The 18808-nt window shown below is 41.2% G+C and overlaps 1 protein-coding gene across 1 annotated transcript in view; it reads left to right on the top strand.

Annotated features, from left to right (window-relative positions):
- Positions 1–18808, top strand: part of PAX5 (paired box 5) — a 168534-nt gene that overhangs the window by 9106 nt on the left and 140620 nt on the right. The window contains exons 2-6 of the mRNA XM_085302123.1: positions 1773–1938; positions 6557–6754; positions 11575–11639; positions 13097–13120; positions 14011–14139. Of these exons, the coding sequence (XP_085158249.1) occupies positions 1773–1938; positions 6557–6754; positions 11575–11639; positions 13097–13120; positions 14011–14139 (582 nt within the window). The remainder of the gene's footprint in view (positions 1–1772; positions 1939–6556; positions 6755–11574; positions 11640–13096; positions 13121–14010; positions 14140–18808) is intronic.

Genomic DNA, 18808 nt, shown 5'->3' with positions numbered 1-18808 from the left:
GAGCCGCAGCCGCGCGGGGCCGGAGCCTTTGTTCCTCCTCCGGGAGGCTCCGGAGCGGAGCGGCCGTTCCGGGGCCGTCGGGCTGGGAGCGGACGACCGGCTCTGCCCGCGGAGGGGGTGTTTCCCCTTCGCCTTCTCCTTTCCTTGTCTCAGTCTCTCCTTCTTTCCCCACTTCTCTCTTTCACTCCTTTCCGTCCGTCCTTCCTGACTTCCAYTTTCCCTTCTCCTTCTCCCACTATKAAAAAAAAAACGCCCGGCAGAATGTTGTCGTTCGTATTAAATGCGCTGTTCATGATTAAAGTTGCTGATGGGTGAAAAGCCCGAGGTCTTGTTAACTCCAGCTTTGTGGGATTGGTCCTGTGTTCTTAATCACTTGTAGAGCTTTCTTTTCCCTCTCTGGCCTTAAAATCATTTCAGCATGTGAAGCAGCGCTCTATTTCGCCTTCGCATCACCAGGTACTGGCTTTGAAAAGTGCACCACAGCCACACTTGGTGTGCTCAGAACAAACTTGTGTTTGCAGGAGAGTCGCCTTGAAAACGATGCCTAGCTGCTGGGGAAGATTCACTCTTAAAATTGATAAAAATGCTTTATCTTGCAGACTTTTAAGTGGCTTTAGCAGTCAAATATTTAACGTGTATTCATTATGTATCCTGACAGTTTTAGGTGTTTACAAAGTTTGACAGTAGTTTATCAATGGTAAAATGACCACATTTAAATAAAAACGGCTGTATGTAATCTTTTTTCCTTTAACATTGAGGCATTTGACTTGTCAGCTTATTCTGTACAGTTCAAGTCCTATGTAAATAGAGATTTTCCTTATTATTTTTGTTCCAGTGTTGCCATCTATGTTGCCTGCCCCTATTGCTTGTTTTCAGTTTCTCTGCTCCTCTGAAATCTAAGTAGTTTGGATGATTAACAACATGATGGTTAATTATATTTTCTCACTTCCTACATGGGATTATTACTTGTTCATTGGTTTTACACAGTTTCACTACTATTCATCTGACTGGGTCCCATTTCCCACCAGATATATGATTCACCTTGCTAAAGGTGAACAGTGCAAATCTGTTAGAAAAAGAGTAATATATCGGGCTTGGCTGAGTGTTCACATTTCATTTGTGGGATCATAATATCTGCCAAGACTGCTGTAAATTGTAAGAGCAGAAATCATTCTCTGTTTTTTGCTTGTGATTAAGTCAAGTCATTTGGAAAAAAAAATAACACCTGTTTAAATTCAGGTAACCTTTTTATTTATTTTATTTATTTTTTTGCTTAGATATGAATAGATGTGTGCAGAGCAATCATCCAGCTTTGTTTTTGCTTGGCTTCCTAGTCAGAGCTGATGAAAAGCCTCTTCTCCACTAGGCAGCCACCAGGCCTGCCTAGGGAGTCCTTACTCAGGCAAAATTGGTCATTGCATTTGAAAGGAACATGGTCCACGTCTAGCAGATCTGGACATAAATGTGTGGTCTCAAATGGTCATTTTTCAAACAAGGGGATCAAATTGCCTTTAGGCAGGAGGCACTTCTGCAGTGAGTAGCATTGCAGCAGTGTGAAATTTCAATCAGAAGAGAGCACAGCCCTGATTCCCTCCATTCTTGTCGTTTCAGCAGTGCATGATAAAAAAAAACAGCCAGAGAATTATCAGGAGGAATGAGCCCCAATACTGGGAAATATTTTGACCAAATAGGACTACTGTGGAGAAACGTCATCCAACTAAAACAGAGCTGTTTTTTTTCCGTCCTTTCCCCCCTTCCCCTGTGTGTTTCAGGACATGGAGGAGTGAATCAGTTAGGGGGTGTTTTTGTGAATGGTCGCCCCCTTCCAGATGTTGTTCGCCAAAGGATCGTGGAACTTGCCCACCAAGGTGTCAGACCTTGTGACATCTCCAGGCAGCTGCGGGTCAGCCATGGTTGTGTCAGCAAAATACTCGGCAGGTAAAGGGAGAATGACAAATCTTTCTGTGTCTATACATATACATGTAGATATACATACATACGTACATGTACATAGACATATACATATATGTATGTCTATACATATACATCTATGTCTGTACATCTACAAAACAAAACCAAACAAAAAGGGATGTCTATCCCTTACTTACAGGCTGTAAAACAAGGGACAAATCAAACAGAGAATAATAAAAATCTTAGGAAATCAGTCCAGCCACGGTGCGATGTTCCTTGCCATTGATTTCCTCAAGATTTTTATATGCTTGACATAAGAAAAAAGTGCAACTGTTTATACATTTATTTCACCCCTTTCACAGTTTCTCACAGATAATTCGAAAGCAAAGTACAAAATGCCACGTGAAGTTTATGTGGTGTATATATATATATATATATATATATATATGTATGTATGTTATATATCCTGTATCTGTCTGTTCTGAATGAATAGAGAAATCTGTGGCTCATCTTCAATAAAATAAAAAAAAAATTGTGAATCATTTACTGAAAGCTACTGCTTCTGCTTTATGAAGAACACCTTCTTTTAGCATACTATATCATTAGGTTTTACATGAGCGTTGTCATGTGTTCATTTACACTGGGTATTTTGAAATTTGTCCTGCTATTTTATTTGATCTTTTTTTACTCTTGTGATGGACTATGCTCTTAAACTCCTATGCTTACACAGAATGACATAATTAATTATTACCTCTCTTAAATTTAGCTATTTTGAAAGCAGCCATCTGTTTGGATAGAAGCTGCTCAAAGCAGTAAAGGAAAAGCAAATTAAGCTCTGAATTCCAGACATTTCCTGATTACTTTTTAAAATTTCAATTATATTCAGGTAAAAATATCATCTCAATTTCTTCGTGTTTTGTGGACAAAACGGAACATCATTTGCTTAAATTACTGTATTAAAATGCTTTGAACTTCGGGTCCATGCTTGAACATGTCACATAAAGCAAAACTTCTTTTATTACAATATTTTTTTCTTGATAGTTTGAAAAAGCTTATTCCTCAAATATTCACCAAACTACAACCCTACAATTAATTTTTACTTCAATTTTAACCATTTTTTGAAATAATCATAGCACAGTTATAAAGACTATTAGAGCAGATACTCAGGTGGTAGCRTGCATAGGATCTTCCCTGGATTAGCAGTATTTATGATCTTCCGCTTGGCCTTTTCTGCAGACCTTGGCATTCTTCTTCCTATAGCCCACGAACCACGTTATCTCTGACCATCTGAACTGGCAAACACCGTCTCTATAGTCCTGGACAGTGTGCTTTTAGAAAGCCGTGTGAACCAGTCATGCTGGGCATCCTTGATTTTTCTCTAATGCCTTAGTTGTACAGAGGTGCAGCCCCTGGAAGCTATGAACATTCCTCATGATTTTATGTTGGCATAGGTTTAAGGACATCAGTGCCTTTACTGTTTTTGAGAAAAAAACTTTCCATATGTTTACGAGACGCGCCTGCCCATCACAGGCTGTTTCACTCTTTCATACCTTTGTGTCTGCTCTCAGTACAGGCTCCTAATCCCCAAAGCGACTGTTAATAATTCCATCTGCGCCACCCTCCACTGCAGCAGACTTACCAACAGTTTCCTGTCAGGACCAATGTAAAGCTAAGGAACAGCCAGTTTATCACAACAAAATGTCCAGAAGTTTTACTATTTTGAATAGATTTATCATTAAATATATGGAGCTAAATGTGAACCTCCAGAGTGTTATCATTTAAATTGTCAACAATAAATAAGAATTTCATYGCTCATAATTTTCATAAATACTAATTACAGTAGGTAAAATGTCACTGTAATTGGAGCTCTGTGTACTTGTGTGTATATTTGAAAAACGAAACTAGGAATGCTTACKAAAAATCCTTACATTTGAAATTTTATGATTCAGATGTTTCAATCTACTAGTCTTTATCACAGCCTTAAAACCGAATAAATGATGACCCATTGCAAGTTTTATCTGTCAGGTCAAAGGAAGAGACCTGTCCAATTACCGTCACTATCTCAAAGGAGAGTACTGCAAGAATGCCAGCTCTTTTACTTGCATTAGTAGCTTGCTGGGAATAAAAGACCTGGACCCAATTCTCGTAAAATGAATCCTATTGCAGCTGAGCTTGTCTTTAAAATGGAATTGGGAGCCAGAAATTGTAGCTCACTGTTGCCTGTAGTTGCTTTGGGCTGCTCTCAGGTTAAACGTCAGGGTGAACAGGAAAGGGGTTGCTATAGGTTTCACTGGACATTAACTGTCCCGTGTTCCATAAAAGCGACCGAGGGAAAAGGTGCAGCAACTTCCCATTTGTTATGAATATTTCAATTAAAATGTATAAACTTCTACTGGGCTCAGATCAGTAAGGCTGTGTGGGTATGTACCTGATTAGTGGATAGAAGATTTGGGAATGAAGGTCTTGCTCCAGAGTTCACCAGGGCTTTCATTCCTTGGTTGCATTCATGTTTCATTAAGCTGACACAGCTGAGTGATTTCTGCACGCTGACACTGTGGATCCTTAGCGAGCAGTCGGTACAATCCTGCCGTACCTTTGGAGGTCTCGGTCTTTGCCGTCACTGCTTACCAAACTTTGGCAGAGTCAGCCATGAGAAACAGGGTTTTGTTTGTCCAGTTAGTGCTTTCCAAGCCTGTTAGCAGCTGATTTTCTTATCAGCTGGATTAGCCTGCATCGACGGGGGAGTGGGCCAAGGGGCAACAGGTTAAGATGCAGAGAGGCAGTGCTGGAGAAAAACACAAAGGAGTGCTTGTAAAATCTGCTAATTCTGACTGAAGCTAAGAAAGCTACAACTTTCTGTTTGTGTAGCGTTCAGTGTATTGTATAGCCTTCATCCATACTCTTCTTCAGAGGAGAGATACCACTAGCAAAACTTATGGGACCAGAGGGGCAAGGTTATAGTAGGTTTCTGGTGGAAGCTTGCTATCATTTTATTATGGCCTCAGGAAACATAGCATGGGAGGAGCAAAATTTAACCATCGTGCTCTATGGCTCATTTCTAGGCTGAGGTTAGGGAGGCAAGAATGTTTAATCCATCTTTGACACTTTACCCTTTCCATAAATTGGCTCCGTAGAGACAAGTAGAGATGAGTCCAGATCTGCATCCAGAATATCTGAAAACATGTACCAACAATATGGTGTTACTTTCCTTAAAGGGATTTTAGGCCCTGCACGCAGTGGTCTACCAGAAAAGACTAAAAAAACCCAGTAACCTGTCAGAAATTTGATAAACATAGTTGCATATTATAGTGAGACAGACTTCAGCTTCAAAGGTTGTTTGTATTCTTCTCACACTGAAAAGATCATGGAATTAAAAAAAAAATCCTATAATGTGGATGTCAAATAGCTACAGAGAAATCATATTAATAAGCAAGCTTATGCTTTTATTTGGGAGTCTTTTCTAAGCTCCTTGCTAGAAATGCGGATACTAAGTAATCAGTGGATATATTTAAGCTGTTGAAAGAATATAGCTAGCCAGATCTCTCTAAATATTCGTGAAGTCCAAATGTGTTCTTGCCAGGTCGGGATGCTTAGGAAGGGAGGTATCTGCCTTACTGCAGGTAGGCACAGGTTTTAATATTTTTCATCTGCTTGTAAAAATTCACAAGATGATACAAAAAAGTGCATGACCAGAAGTGTGTCCTTGTGTGCTGCACACCTTGAAAGCTCAGCACAGAGGAGCATGATTTCTTTCTAGTCCTCTGTGGACACAATATAATTTCTATCTTCAACAGTGTTTTAAAGGATTTATTTATTAAAAGAGGAAAATCAGCTGAGCTGGGGATCTCAGCTGGAATGTGTTGTTGCAATTCTTCCAAAAATAGTTGTATTTGCCTGACTGTATAAGCAAAAAATCTGACAGACTGTCTTAGATTTTAGTCAGTTTAGAGGTCCAGTTCTACCACCTTCCTGGCATGACATCAGTAGAACTGTTTACGTTTGTAAAGATCACGTATGCGAGAAAGGATTGTAGTACCAACCAGATAAATCATTCCCCAAATCAGCCATAGCCCTCCAAGACCTAAACACTTCCCTCGCCCTAAAAAATTGTGATCAAAACAATATCTCATGTTAAAAATCACAATTTGGAAAAAGATATGCTGACGTATTTATTTTGAAGGTACAAATACTGTATGTAGCCTTCATTCTGCTATGAAGTGATAATAAGCTGTACATGTAAATGATGGAGAATTTCTTTAGAAACAGTGATTTACTGCAAAAGATTCCACTACAAAAAAATGGTATGTGGTGTGATTTGTTTCTATTATTGCCAGGAGCTCTGATTAATAACACACATTTTCAGTTAATTTTGGATCTCAGCATGCCCTTTAATCTGGCATTGTTTCTATTGTATTGCTATTACAGAAAAATATATATTCTATCCTGAGGCCCAATTCCAATTACTATAAGTTAATCTATTAGGTGATAAAGCATGACATAGGCAGAAAATGTGTATGTGAAAGTGAAGATGTATCTTAGGATTTTCCGGGGACTGGTTACCTTGAAATTGTGTTCTCTATAAATCTGAAAGCATGTTCTCTGTCGTTTTGTGATAACTAAAGCTTTGTTTTGGATGTTGTCCTAGATATTATGAAACTGGTAGTATTAAGCCTGGAGTGATTGGAGGATCAAAACCAAAGGTTGCCACACCCAAAGTCGTTGAAAAAATTGCAGAGTACAAACGCCAAAATCCTACCATGTTCGCGTGGGAGATCAGGGACAGACTTCTGGCCGAGCGCGTATGCGACAATGACACCGTGCCCAGCGTCAGCTCAATTAACAGGTAAAAATTCGCACGTTCTTGGGAAAGGACTTTTCTAGGAAGTGTTGGAACTGTGTCTTCATTTGTTAATGGAACTGAAGTTCCATTTCTTGAAGCTGTCTTCATGAAATGCAGTTTACGTGTGTTTTCATAATGTGTTTGGGGCTTGGGAGCAGCCAAGGGCTCACATCAGCGATGAAAGGCTCACAGGTTATAAACAGGTCCTTGGAGTGGCCAGATGCTCCTTTCAGCCTTTGCTTCCTTCCCATTTTTTCACATTCTCCAGTCTGAGACTTTCTGTCTTTTCTGGTAAAGATCCTAGATTATTTGCTCTGAATCAGGTCTCAGTTTTAGACTGAAACCTGGACTTGGTAGCGAACATGGTAGAGATTCCATGGGAAGTTCTTTATCTAAGGGGAAAAGCTGAGACTTCAAATGTCAGGGCTAGCGGTGAGGTAGAAAACAGCCGGAATGCAGGTGTCTGGAGAAAGGAATCAAAAGTAGATCTCAGGGTAGCACTACTGTCTTCCTACTCTCTACTCAGTGTTACTGAAGTTGACCCAGCACCGTGTGGACTGATGTTTGGTACCATTTATCAGGAATATAAATAGTAGAACTTGGTCAGCAGCTTCCAAGTGGCCTTGAACTGCTTTTGTAAAGATGCGTGAGAACCTCGTTTGGAGCCTCAACCCTGTATTTGGGAGTTTTGCTCTGACTTTCCTAAACAGGCCTGGTTCACATAAAACCTGCAATTACATTGCAAACACTGTCTTTCAATGTTTTACCTTCTTCTATTTTACTTAAACTATTTAAGAAGACCAAATTCACTCTCTTGATAATGTGTGTAAAAGTCCACGTCACAGGCCAAATGATTTCCAATGCTAGTGTTGAAAAATATACCATGAAATATTCTGTTATGCTTCCAGCCCTCCCAGACTGACAATAAGTGCTAAATATTTGGGAGGCTGAGTGCACAGACAGCCTCTTGCACACCCATGGCCCCTTACAAGTAGTGTCCTTTCATTCCTCTCAAGAGTATTCTCTGTACAGGGTTTCAATCTCATCAGCCTCATGAGATGATTTTCACTTGCGCCATTTCGTGCAAGTCCCTTGAACGCAACGATGCAGTTCAGTCTCTGTCTGTGAACAGAAAATAAACTGATGTAATATTATTTTATTAGCTATCCCAATTGGATTTGCGTGAATGGAATTCCCACGTGAATATCAGGAGAGATTTCCACAGTGTTAGCTGGGAATTCTGGCTCTATCTTGCCCAACTGAATACAGAGTTGTACATTTGCATGGATAAATGCAAGAACAGGTTAGGTCATTCAAAGCTTTTAGTACTGCTTGCAAGTTCATAACTTGTTTAGAATCCAAGGCAGCAAGCAATAACCCTCCAGACATTGCAATTTTATGTTAAAAAAGGGTTTGGTTTAGATATATGGAATCTAGGAAAATCGAAGGAAAATTCTACTAAGAACTATCCTCAGATAACTAGAGATACCAACTCTGTTCCCATCAAAAACAACTCAAATCGTATCATGTGAGAAGCATTGCTGCTACTATGAGCAGTGCTGTGTTCGTGTAGTAGGTCTTCAGGTATTGTCCAAAAACCTACTGAAAAGGTAGTCACAGCTTGTGTGACTAAACAGGCTCCACTAGCTCTTATCAATTTTTCATACTCTACCTATTGCTCTGTCCTTGAATGTTTCCACTCTGATAAGTTCCACACACTCATTGCCATTGCATCGCAAATCTGTTCTGTGATCTGCAACCAAGTTCTCTGGCCGGAAATCTCATTCTGTCTCATCTTCTTGTGACTGCGGCTAAGACCTTTTCCTTTTCTCAAAGGTGTGAAACTCCTTTCAAAATACGATCTTTCTGAGTCAATCTGCTTACCCAGAGAATTGTTTTTGCCAACCTCTGAGCACAGCCTGAAAACTCAAACCAAACTGTTATGACGGCATGCCTGGAATTCACATTGAAACACTTGGCTTTAGTTCTAAATTTTCCCCATTCTATGGTGTAGTCTGCGGGATTTATCCTCATATATAAAGCAAGCACGTGTTTCAGAGCTTTGTTGGTAGGGATATTACGTGTTAAAGATGCATATCCTTACTCTTTCATACTCAAGTATGAAAGACTGACAGGATTAGAACACATTGGTCAATGGCAGGAGAGATAATGGCCTCGGGGGACAGGAGAGGAGGTGAAATTTCGTATGTACCATTTTTTCCTGGCAGCCCATATGCAGCTTTGAAGGAGAGATGACAGGTTGATGCCTATGCACAGAGATGGCTGTATATATCTCCAAACTTTCAGGTGTGGGGGGAAGGTAAATGTTATATGAGGAGTTTTCTTTCTTTTTTTTTTTTTTCTTTAGCCTTCAGGCAAAACTACTAGCGGGACAAGGCACAGCAGCCAGCAAGATTAGCAGAACACCTTAGCCCATGTAGCATGATGTAGCCCAGTAGCATGATGTGGTGCAAAGGGAATATGCTTTCTACTCCTGAGTGTGTAAATCTGCACAGAAACAGCAGTGTAGTTGGCATTTTCCAAAACCTTTTCCAGACATGTAAGATGTGTTTCAAGGGGCTTTGGCACTTGCAGTAGACCTGGAGGATTTCTACAATAAGCAATGGTATTCAGCAGGTTTCCTGGCTAGATCCTGAAAGATAGAGAGCTTCCTACCATTTCATGTTGTCTGTTGCAAGCCTTGCTTTTGAAAATATGTGCATGCAAGTACCTGCTGGGAACTTGGGGTGCCTGAATGTGCTGAACTACCTACTCCATAGAAGCCTGAATTCTTAGGTCGGTCAGACTTGGGCACTATTTTCTGATGTCCTTCGTGCAAAAGTGACAAGTCTTTATCAACCCTGCTGTGCAAGTCAGATATTACTTTTCAGCCATTGGCTTGAAACACCACCATAAGATATTCAAAAGGATTCTTGCAGCTAACAAGGCTGYGTAGTCTGCTTTTGGTACAGCCATAGCACTACTCTGCTATTGTCTTGCTATTGTCTTCAGGAGGAGAGTTGTCATCTCCCAGCTGAAGGGCTGGGGCAGCATGCTATAAAGCCTCTATGACAAACTATGTGCAGCACATCCCCATTAAGGAGTATGCATTCTAACAGATGAACCTGAGCTGCTGCCCCCATATATGAATGAATAATTGCTATTATTAATCATTAATAACATTAATATTAATAATAGGCCACTCTTCCACAGCAGGAGCAACTCTGTGTGATTAAGGCTTAATTAATCAYTGCAACTAGGTTTGCTCAAATAAGCTGAGAGCTGCTCAGCTGTTTCAAAGCAACACTGTCCTCCATCCTTTCAGAGATGAAGATATTTATGCGTCAGGAGGCCCCAGATACCCTCCTTTCACCCTGAGAGTGAGAAAGCCTTGTGCAGGGTGTTATTTCCAACCTTGCTGATACACCACTCTAGGTCATCTTCAGCTGTGTGCTCCTCGGCATTGAAGCTGCTCCCACAACTCTCTCTGACTCCAGTGCTGGCCTGCTGCTTGGCTGTTTCTGCTCATTGTAGGGGAAAAAGTAGCTGAGGACTTAGCTACCAAGGAATTTGAAGGTGTCTAACTTGCAGCAGATTCACTTTAGTGCTGACAGCCAAATTCTGACTCGTTTGCAGATCCAWCCCTTTCCACACCCCCAGCAAACTCCATAGCAGGATGGGAAGAGCAGTAGCAGACAGGGAGTCATATTCTGGGATGGGAATAAGATGTCACTTGTTGTTCCAGTACAGGCTTACAATGTACCTTTCAAGCAATTAGTAATTTTTATGTGTGAATGCATTCACATGCTACATCCATCTACACAGCTCCTCTCCTCACCGCTCCACTCCTCTCTGCTCCCAAATTCAAGGTAGTTAGAAATGGGAAAAGAGTGTGTTGGATAAACACAGGAGAAATACTTACCACATCATTACCGCTGCATAAAAAGTGCATAAAGCAGACACACGTGATTTCGGCAAAGAGCACATTTCCTTCAAGGCATAAACTCATCTTGCTTCCACAGCRGTCAGTGGAAAAACTATTTAATCTCTAGCAACATTTCAGACTTTATCTCTTCTTTGTTAACCATACATTGGCAGGTGAATACATGACAGAACACCTCTGTGGATGTTTTAAACTACAACTCTCTTCCTGCAACTCAACACAGGCCTTCTATTTATATACATCTTTGACTTTTGCTGATTTGCATCACTATAAATCAAAGCAAATGCTGTCCCCAGTAATGACAATGTAGTTACTCAGCTCTTAAGACTAGCATTCAATCTGGCATGTTTCTGTTTTAATATCAATTTGATTAAACAGAATCTTTTCAGAGGTATCTAAGTTCCTTAGATGTCTGAGTGCTGCACCCAGGGGTAGTTTAGGGAAAGGTTTACAAAAGTGTTCAAACACCTGAGGATGGAGGTTACAGCCTAGTGGGATGTTAGGACTCAAAGCTGTACATCTCCCTGAGGATGGGGTGTTGGGCTTAAGAGATGCCCAAAAAGCTATAGGTGACTGTTACCTTTGCAGTTAAACCTGGATTCTCAGAGGCACTGGAACACCAAACTCCTGTTAGGATCCCAAAGAACCTGTAGGAGTTAGGCATCAAAATGTCACTGAAGACATGAGCTGAAGGCAAAAATATAAGCCTGGGTCTACCTGCCAAACTTTTAATCTTTCAGTAGATGAGAAGAAGATGATACATGGGAAGACGTTTTTATATTTACCTTGCTATCTTGAACTGAAAATATAGTGTCTGATGTCCCCTACAACTGCATGCTTAATAGTAAGCAGTCATTTATTTCTTTTCAACTGCATGCAGGATTATACGGACGAAGGTACAGCAGCCTCCCAATCAGCAAGTCCCTGCCTCCAGTCACAGCATAGGTAAGGAAAACTTTTTTATATTAAAAAAATAGTATAATGGATTACAAATATTCTAAAGAACTTTTAATCATTCTTATGGGCAGGTAATTCTGCATAAAACACTTCAGCACATGTGCTAATGCGCCTTCTTTGTCATTCTCCGAGGGCTGAACATAGTAAATGAATTTTATAAATACTGCTAAAAGGTTTTGAATTTTACTGATTATTATGATAAATAGCTTTCACCATGAGACAGAAAATTGAAATCTAAACCAACCCCCTCCCACTAATGGGGGTCTATAGAATATCAGATAATTAAAGTAATAAATCAAGAAAGGGATACTTATTCATAACATTTTCTGCATCATTAGTCAGTAAGTAGTTTTGAATGTGTTTTTTTTTCATCTATCAACCATCCCTTCCATAATTCTTTGTGCACTTGCAGTCTTGAGTGAAGAAGTAGCAAAACTTTCTGAACTTTAATTCAGATACAGACCAGCAATATTCAGCCGAGAGTCAAGCAAGTGTGAGGGAGGTGATCTTTTGAAAGGGTGTCCTGCTTAATGAGGCCTCTGCAGTTTACCAAGCTGATGGTCTTTCTCTTTATCAGGGATGTTTGTTCTCTTCAGACTTGAGTTTGATTCCTTATTATTGAAGAAATGTCCTGTACTGAGGGAGGTAGTGAATGAGTCACTACTTAAGGCTATTGGAAAACTGGAATATATTCCTAACTCTGCCACAGAAAAACTGAGAGGATTCAGATAACTTGCAACTATATTCTGCCTCTTTTTTGTATGACTTCAGTTCCTTGTTCTGTGAAAACTGCTGGAGGGAGGATAAAGTGTTGCTTGTTACCCAAAGCAGAGGCAAACTGGAGGTCTCAGTTGCTCTGTGCCTTAGTGCTTTCATGTGTGAAATGGGGCTAACACTTGCTGACCTCAGATGGCAAAGGTGAGCTGATATTGTGATAACAAAGACCTCTGTTAACACTTTGAACTTCTCAAAGAGATCTCACTGCAGGCCAGCATCCTGAGTTTTTCTTTCAAGGAAATGCGAAAATAGCCTCAGAGGAGGAGAAGTATCAGCCAATTTGCTATGATAAGTTATGGGCTGACTCTTCTCCTTTTGTGAAAAACAAGAGTATAAAAACAAATCTTACTTCTAAGAATCTGGGAATCTGGAGAAGTAGGAATCTCTTACTTCTAAGAACCCAGCAGGAAATCATGACMTTTATTTGTTCTGTGTGGGCTGTAGCTCTCTCCAGTGCTGTGGCTAGAGGGCTTTGGTGTCATCCCAGCACTGAATGCYTCCATGCTCTGGAGGCATGCAAGTTGCCTTCTGTGAAGTGGCAACCTGCCAGCTCAGGCTTAACCTATGAGTATATGGAGATGGATGCTGGTGCTGCCCTTTAGACCCTGGGCCGCATATCCTGTGTGTGTACAAGCTCAGAACTTCATGGAAATATGGACCTTCCACAGCATCACAAGGACACCATATCTACAGTGCTGACTGTCATCTCCAGACTTGCATGAACTATAAAAAATGACCTCCTTCAGCTGAGCACTGAAGCCAGCACCCTTCCTAAGGATTCTGCCAAAGCAAAACAGATTCAATTCAGATTTTGGGGAGCTTCATAGCCTTTCAGCCACATGTGGTCCACAACTGGTCTTGCCTAGGTCTCTATGTAACCTTTACCRTTCACAAAGATTTTCACTGACCGGACTTGTGTCTTGGGCTTCAAATCAAGCAGAGCAAGTGCATGCTGCTTCACTGCTATGTGGTTACTGTGCCAGGAGGCTGAAAGCATTCCACAACATCTTACTTAAATGTTCATTTCATAAGGTCTCACTTCTGCACGTTACTGTGCTCCAAATCCAGCTCCTTCCACTTCATTAATGATTTGAACTGATAGACAGACAGCATCAACTGACCTTAGAAATGCATMTTCCAAAGTTACCTCTGGCACAAGAGTGGTTGAAACTTTCCTCCTATGTAGCACTTTGTTGTCACTTCTTAGCACTATCCTGCTGCTTTCTGTTTGGTGTGGGAGGAGGAGGAATTTGATACAAAAGGCAATACACATATATGTTCAGGTCTGTGAGGCACCTTGTAAAAAGCAATTCAGTGATAGGGATGGGAGCCAGCTGCTGCTCCATTTCAACAGGCCATAATCTCAAGGTGCAGAGGACTGCTGTCCTTCCTACCATCTCAGAGCCCAGAGAGCTGCAGAACCACTATTTATCTTGGTAGTGGATAACTTTCTGAGCCAGACGGCCACCTGGTACCTGATAGAGCCCCAAGATGTCTTGATTACATCATAGCAATAGGAAACTTATGTGCCCATTGACTTTCGTATTTTCATGTACACTGACTTCTTTGCTTTTAATTACAGCCTCCACGGGGTCTGTGACCCAGGTGTCCTCAGTGAGCACTGACTCTGCAGGCTCTTCCTACTCCATTAGTGGGATTCTGGGAATTACATCCCCTGGCACAGAGAGCAACAAACGCAAGCGAGATGAAGGTAATTGAAGTTGTTTGCTCTTTGTGGAGGTGGGGCAACACCTACTGAAAAGAAGCTGGGCAGGGCTGAGAAACGGGTCCTCTGTTTTGGTGTGTCATTTGTACCAACTTTGTCTGGCCTTTGATGTTGGTTGTGGCAAGCAGTAACATGATTTGCACTTGGGACGTGATGGTTCATGTGTAAGCAGACTGGCATCTTTGCATGGCTACTGGAATAAAAGCAGATATTGAATGCACAGTGACATGAAAGAGCAGTCAACACTTTGTAGACCCTTCTATCTCCATCACTGCACAGGAGTTTTTTCCAGTTACCCTCCTGGTAGCATATACTTACATGTTAATAATATGTAAGTACATATACTTACATATATGTACATATACTTAYGTATTGATAAATTAGAAAACACTTGGGATGCATCACAATTTTTAACAAATTAGCCCCTTCTCCTGATTGAGGGAATATTTTCCTTCTAACTGTGAAAAGGAAAAGAATTATTATTTTCTTAACTCTGTGGCCWCCTGATATCATAAAATGAAAGGGAAGTGTCATAATTTGCAGAGAGACAGAAGATTTCCAGTAGTAGTGTCTGTGATGTTGCATTTCATTMGGTCCTGTTGGCCTCCAGAGGTCTTTCCTCAGACTAGACTAGAATGAAAAATAGTGGATTTTGTTTTGGTTTGAATATTGCCTGCCTTCCTCCAGTCTGTTGCAGGGTTAGTAGTTCTGTTCCATTCTGTATCCTAGGCATTTTTTTGATGAAAACACTGCTTTAGAAAGAAGGGCCTTCAAAATAAGGTAGAAAGGAAAAGAGGAGAAATTCTTCTTTGGTGCTTTATAAAAATGCCTTAAATCTAAACCAGAACTTTATTTTAATSAGTAGTAACTACTTACAGAGAGGAAGTGAAGCCAAGACCACCTCAGCTGGCAGATTATCCCACTTACCCTATCTATTGTAACAGAAAGGATGCAAGAGGATTATCTGTGATCCTACTGTCACTTATTTGCAGCAGTCGTGATGGAACTTCAGTGACTGACCACTGGCAACGTTTGTGGATTTGAGGMTTTTACTCTTTGCTAATTTGTTGTCATCTCACTCTTTAGAAGAACAAACTGTCATTTTGCTTTTGTGTATCTCTAATCACCTGTCCCAGGCTGTTGTGGAGAAGTTCCTAAGTGCTCTAAGGGCCATTGGTGCTCCAGGTGTGGAAGGTACTCTATCAACCACATGCATGCAGAAATACTTCGTGTGCTTCTGTAAAGAGGTAGAGACCTCTACCTGAGGAAAGAAGTGGTTCCAGAGGGAAGAGAGAAAGAAATCCAGAGGAGAAACCTCCYCTGGACTGACAATTCAGATATTGTCGAGGAGAGGAGAAGGGACTCTTCCCTGTGRCCTGGAGCTCACCAATTGGCTTTAGAAGAACTTGATGAAGATGAGATTGACTTTAAAAAATTCAGGAGTGCCAGTGTGAACCCAGACAGGTTGTTCTGCAGCCAACACAGTTAGCGAGCTCTAGGAAGCCAGAAGGCAGACTTGTGTGCTCAGTCCCTATACCTTCCCTTTCYCTTTCTCCTCCTACTTCCCAGTAATCCCAGTTGTTACACCCCATAGCCTTTGTGAGGTCAGGCTCTTTTAGCCTTACAGTATTGCCAGAGCTCTGTCCCCTCTCACCGTCCCTTCAGCTTCCTTTCATTTCTCCTAATTATGGAGCTTCTGTGCTGCATWTGTGATGCCTCCATGCTAGCTGGCCTGGTGGCATTTGTGTGTTGATGGGCAGCCAGCTAGCCAGACAGAATAAGGATTTCCTGCTGCAACCTTTTCCACAGAGGCGATAATACTTCAGATCATTCTTATCAGCTGGACTGCTGTTTTTTATGATACTGATAGGAGCTTGATATTTATGAGAGCTCTAAATGTGGGCTTCAGTGTTATGAGGAAGGTAGGAAGGTAAGCAGAACAAATAAACAAGTGCATGGATGGATGGAGGAAAGAATAGATGAGCAAGCAGATGGGCAGAAAGCTTAATGGCGTAGACTTAACTCCTCAGGAAGTCAGGCTAAAAGTGAGCAAGAAATGTGGCTTCCAAGATCTACCAACAGAAGTCAAGTAATCTTACATGCATGGGTGCAATTTCCTGGTTAGATTCACAGCATAATCCTTGGTCTACTGAAATCAGGGTTAAAAAGTTGTGCATATTTGTTTTTTTTTCCCCAAATCAGGCCTATAAGTACCTAGCTAAATATATGTGTTTAAATGGATATAGTAGAAATTTTATATTTGATCAGCTGTGGCAGGAGAGAAGTCCATTCTGCAAATTTCATTACTTTAACACAATATTGTCCTAATGCACAAGTTCTTGGATGCATGTGATTATAGAAGACCCTCTGATTTAAGCAAGAAGTAACAAGAAGCCTCTGCAGCTATAGGGAAAAGATTTTTAATGTTTCCTTGGAAAGACAAAAAGCAGAGCTGAGAAACTCTCCAGCCTTTGCCAATTCATTATTAGAAGAAATCATGTGATTTATAAAACAACCCCCATTATTTTGGCCACGATTGGCTTGATTTTTGAGCCACGATTTTTGAGATCGTAAGACAGACAGTTCTGCTGACTTCAGCAGAGCAGTTAAACTGCTTTTATAATAAGCACAGAGCTGCAGATTTGGAGAGGTGTGTGAGGGAGAGCATTTGTGCCTAACTAGATATTTCAATGCAGCAGAATGGCTTTGTCTTGTTTGAAGGGGATCCCAGAGAGTCTCCATCACCCCTCCTCATTCCACTCAGCGAAAGCTTTCTTGACACAGCTAGGCATAAAGTGTGCATGAAAGTGTCCCAAGATCCTGCACTGCACATGGTGGGGAGATGGATCATACGCTAGACTACAATGTGAAGAAGAGAGGGATATCATCTTTTAATTATGGATCATATCATAATGTAGATGCATGAAGTGGCAGAGTTTACTTAACCATTTCTCAGCTCTAAGAGCTTGATCAGAGCACCTCAGCATTCGTGTTTTCTTTGCCACGTCTCTGTATTTCTCGGTAGCTGTTGAGAGGTGTGCATCTGCCTCCACAACATTGCATGTCTCACAGACAGCTAGAACCACGTACTGTGTAACAGTTAGCTGTCTGGTTATCCTGACTTCCCCGGGCTGGGGAGCGAAAGGGAATAGAGTCTCCTTTTAATGTTTCTAGCTGCATTGAGTACTCCGTGTGATTCGTTATCCAGTTTTGTTCCCCTCACTCCTGACCTTTTTTTAGCAGATGTCACARGTCTTTAACCCAGTGGGGAGCATGCCTGATAGCAACAGGGGCAAAACAAATCGGACAGTCTTATTGGTTTATATAGCTGAAGATGTCATTTTTTTTCCCTGTTGTAATATGGACTTGGAGCAAATGTGCCTTTGTGGGGGAGCAGTTGCTTTCACTTACGGTTTAAGAACATACTACTGGAGAAGCGGACTGCTCTGTAACTAGACAGAGAGGTGCAATCAATAATCAACAATCTTAGCTTAAAGATGCAGATGCKGCTGGGCAGCAATCTTTTTGTTTTACTCTCAGATTCCCTCCTTTGAGTTGTGTGGCTTTAAATTCATCTGGTCCCAGAGTTTAGGAAAAAGCTGTAAAGCAGCAGATGGACTGGGGAGTTACACAAAATGGTCATATTTAACTGCCTTCTAATGAAATGGATTGCTTCCAGGAAAATTAGGGATGGGTGTGCTGGTGGGTGGTGTGAGACCCCRATTCATACTGAACTGAACTCTTTATCGTATTTATAGCTGCCACTAGTGAAGGAACTATTTTCACCGAACTACTTACAGCTAGTTGCATGCCTGATGATTGTCTTGTAATGGGACATCTCAAAGACTCTGAATTTTCAGRAAGTGCTGAGCACCCCCTTTCTGAAAGACAAAGCTTTCTGAAATAGGACTAATAATCTTTAGATAATCTTTGGATTCTTCGGAAAATATCAGATAGCATTGTTAAAGATGAGGTCTTTAGTTTAAATGTTCCCATAAATGTTTGCAAATTGTGATTAAAATCTATCAGTCTAAGGTGGTTCATTAATCCCAGATGCTCTTGACATATTTCTATCCATGTGAGATGCTGCTGCATAAGTTCTTTTAAGAAGCACACTAGGGCTAAGGAGAGCAGTGAGAGGAAGACAAAAGGGATTTTTGTCCTCAGGTAGATGTGAAACAGGCCAAGCTAGAGACTGTGTGAGACGTGTGAGCTTGTTGGAATGTGAGAGCTACGAGGGAGGGTTGGAGGATCTAGTGAGAGGACGGGGAAGGAGGGCTGGGCAAACAGAAGCCCCACCTCTTCTCTTCATTTTGACAATGTCTCTGAAAGCCCAAGGTGTACAACTGCTCCAATTGCTGCTCTCCTCTCAACCAAAGCAACAGGAAGGCAAAGCATACCCCTCCTTCTTTCTTCCATCCCTATCTCCTGCTTTCTATCCAAWGAGCACACTACAGAGCTGTGCTGATACTGAAGAGCCAGTGAAAAGTGGTTAAGCCTAACAGAGTGACTTTCCTGGCCTGTTCTCACTATCCAAGCTGACAGGAATTCACAAAACAAGTGTGCTTGTCAGAGTAGGCATAGAAAGTGACTCTGATCTGAGATGATCTTGAGAGATGACTGTGAGAGAGCAGTGCCTCTCCTGCAAACCCGT

Source organism: Rhea americana, unplaced genomic scaffold, assembly GCF_003343005.1.
Source record: "Rhea americana isolate MKP2758 unplaced genomic scaffold, rheAme1 scaffold_186, whole genome shotgun sequence".
Taxonomy (NCBI): Eukaryota; Metazoa; Chordata; class Aves; order Rheiformes; family Rheidae; genus Rhea; species Rhea americana.
The sequence above is the reverse complement of the archived record's forward strand: the minus strand, read 5'-3'. Positions and strand labels throughout refer to the sequence as shown.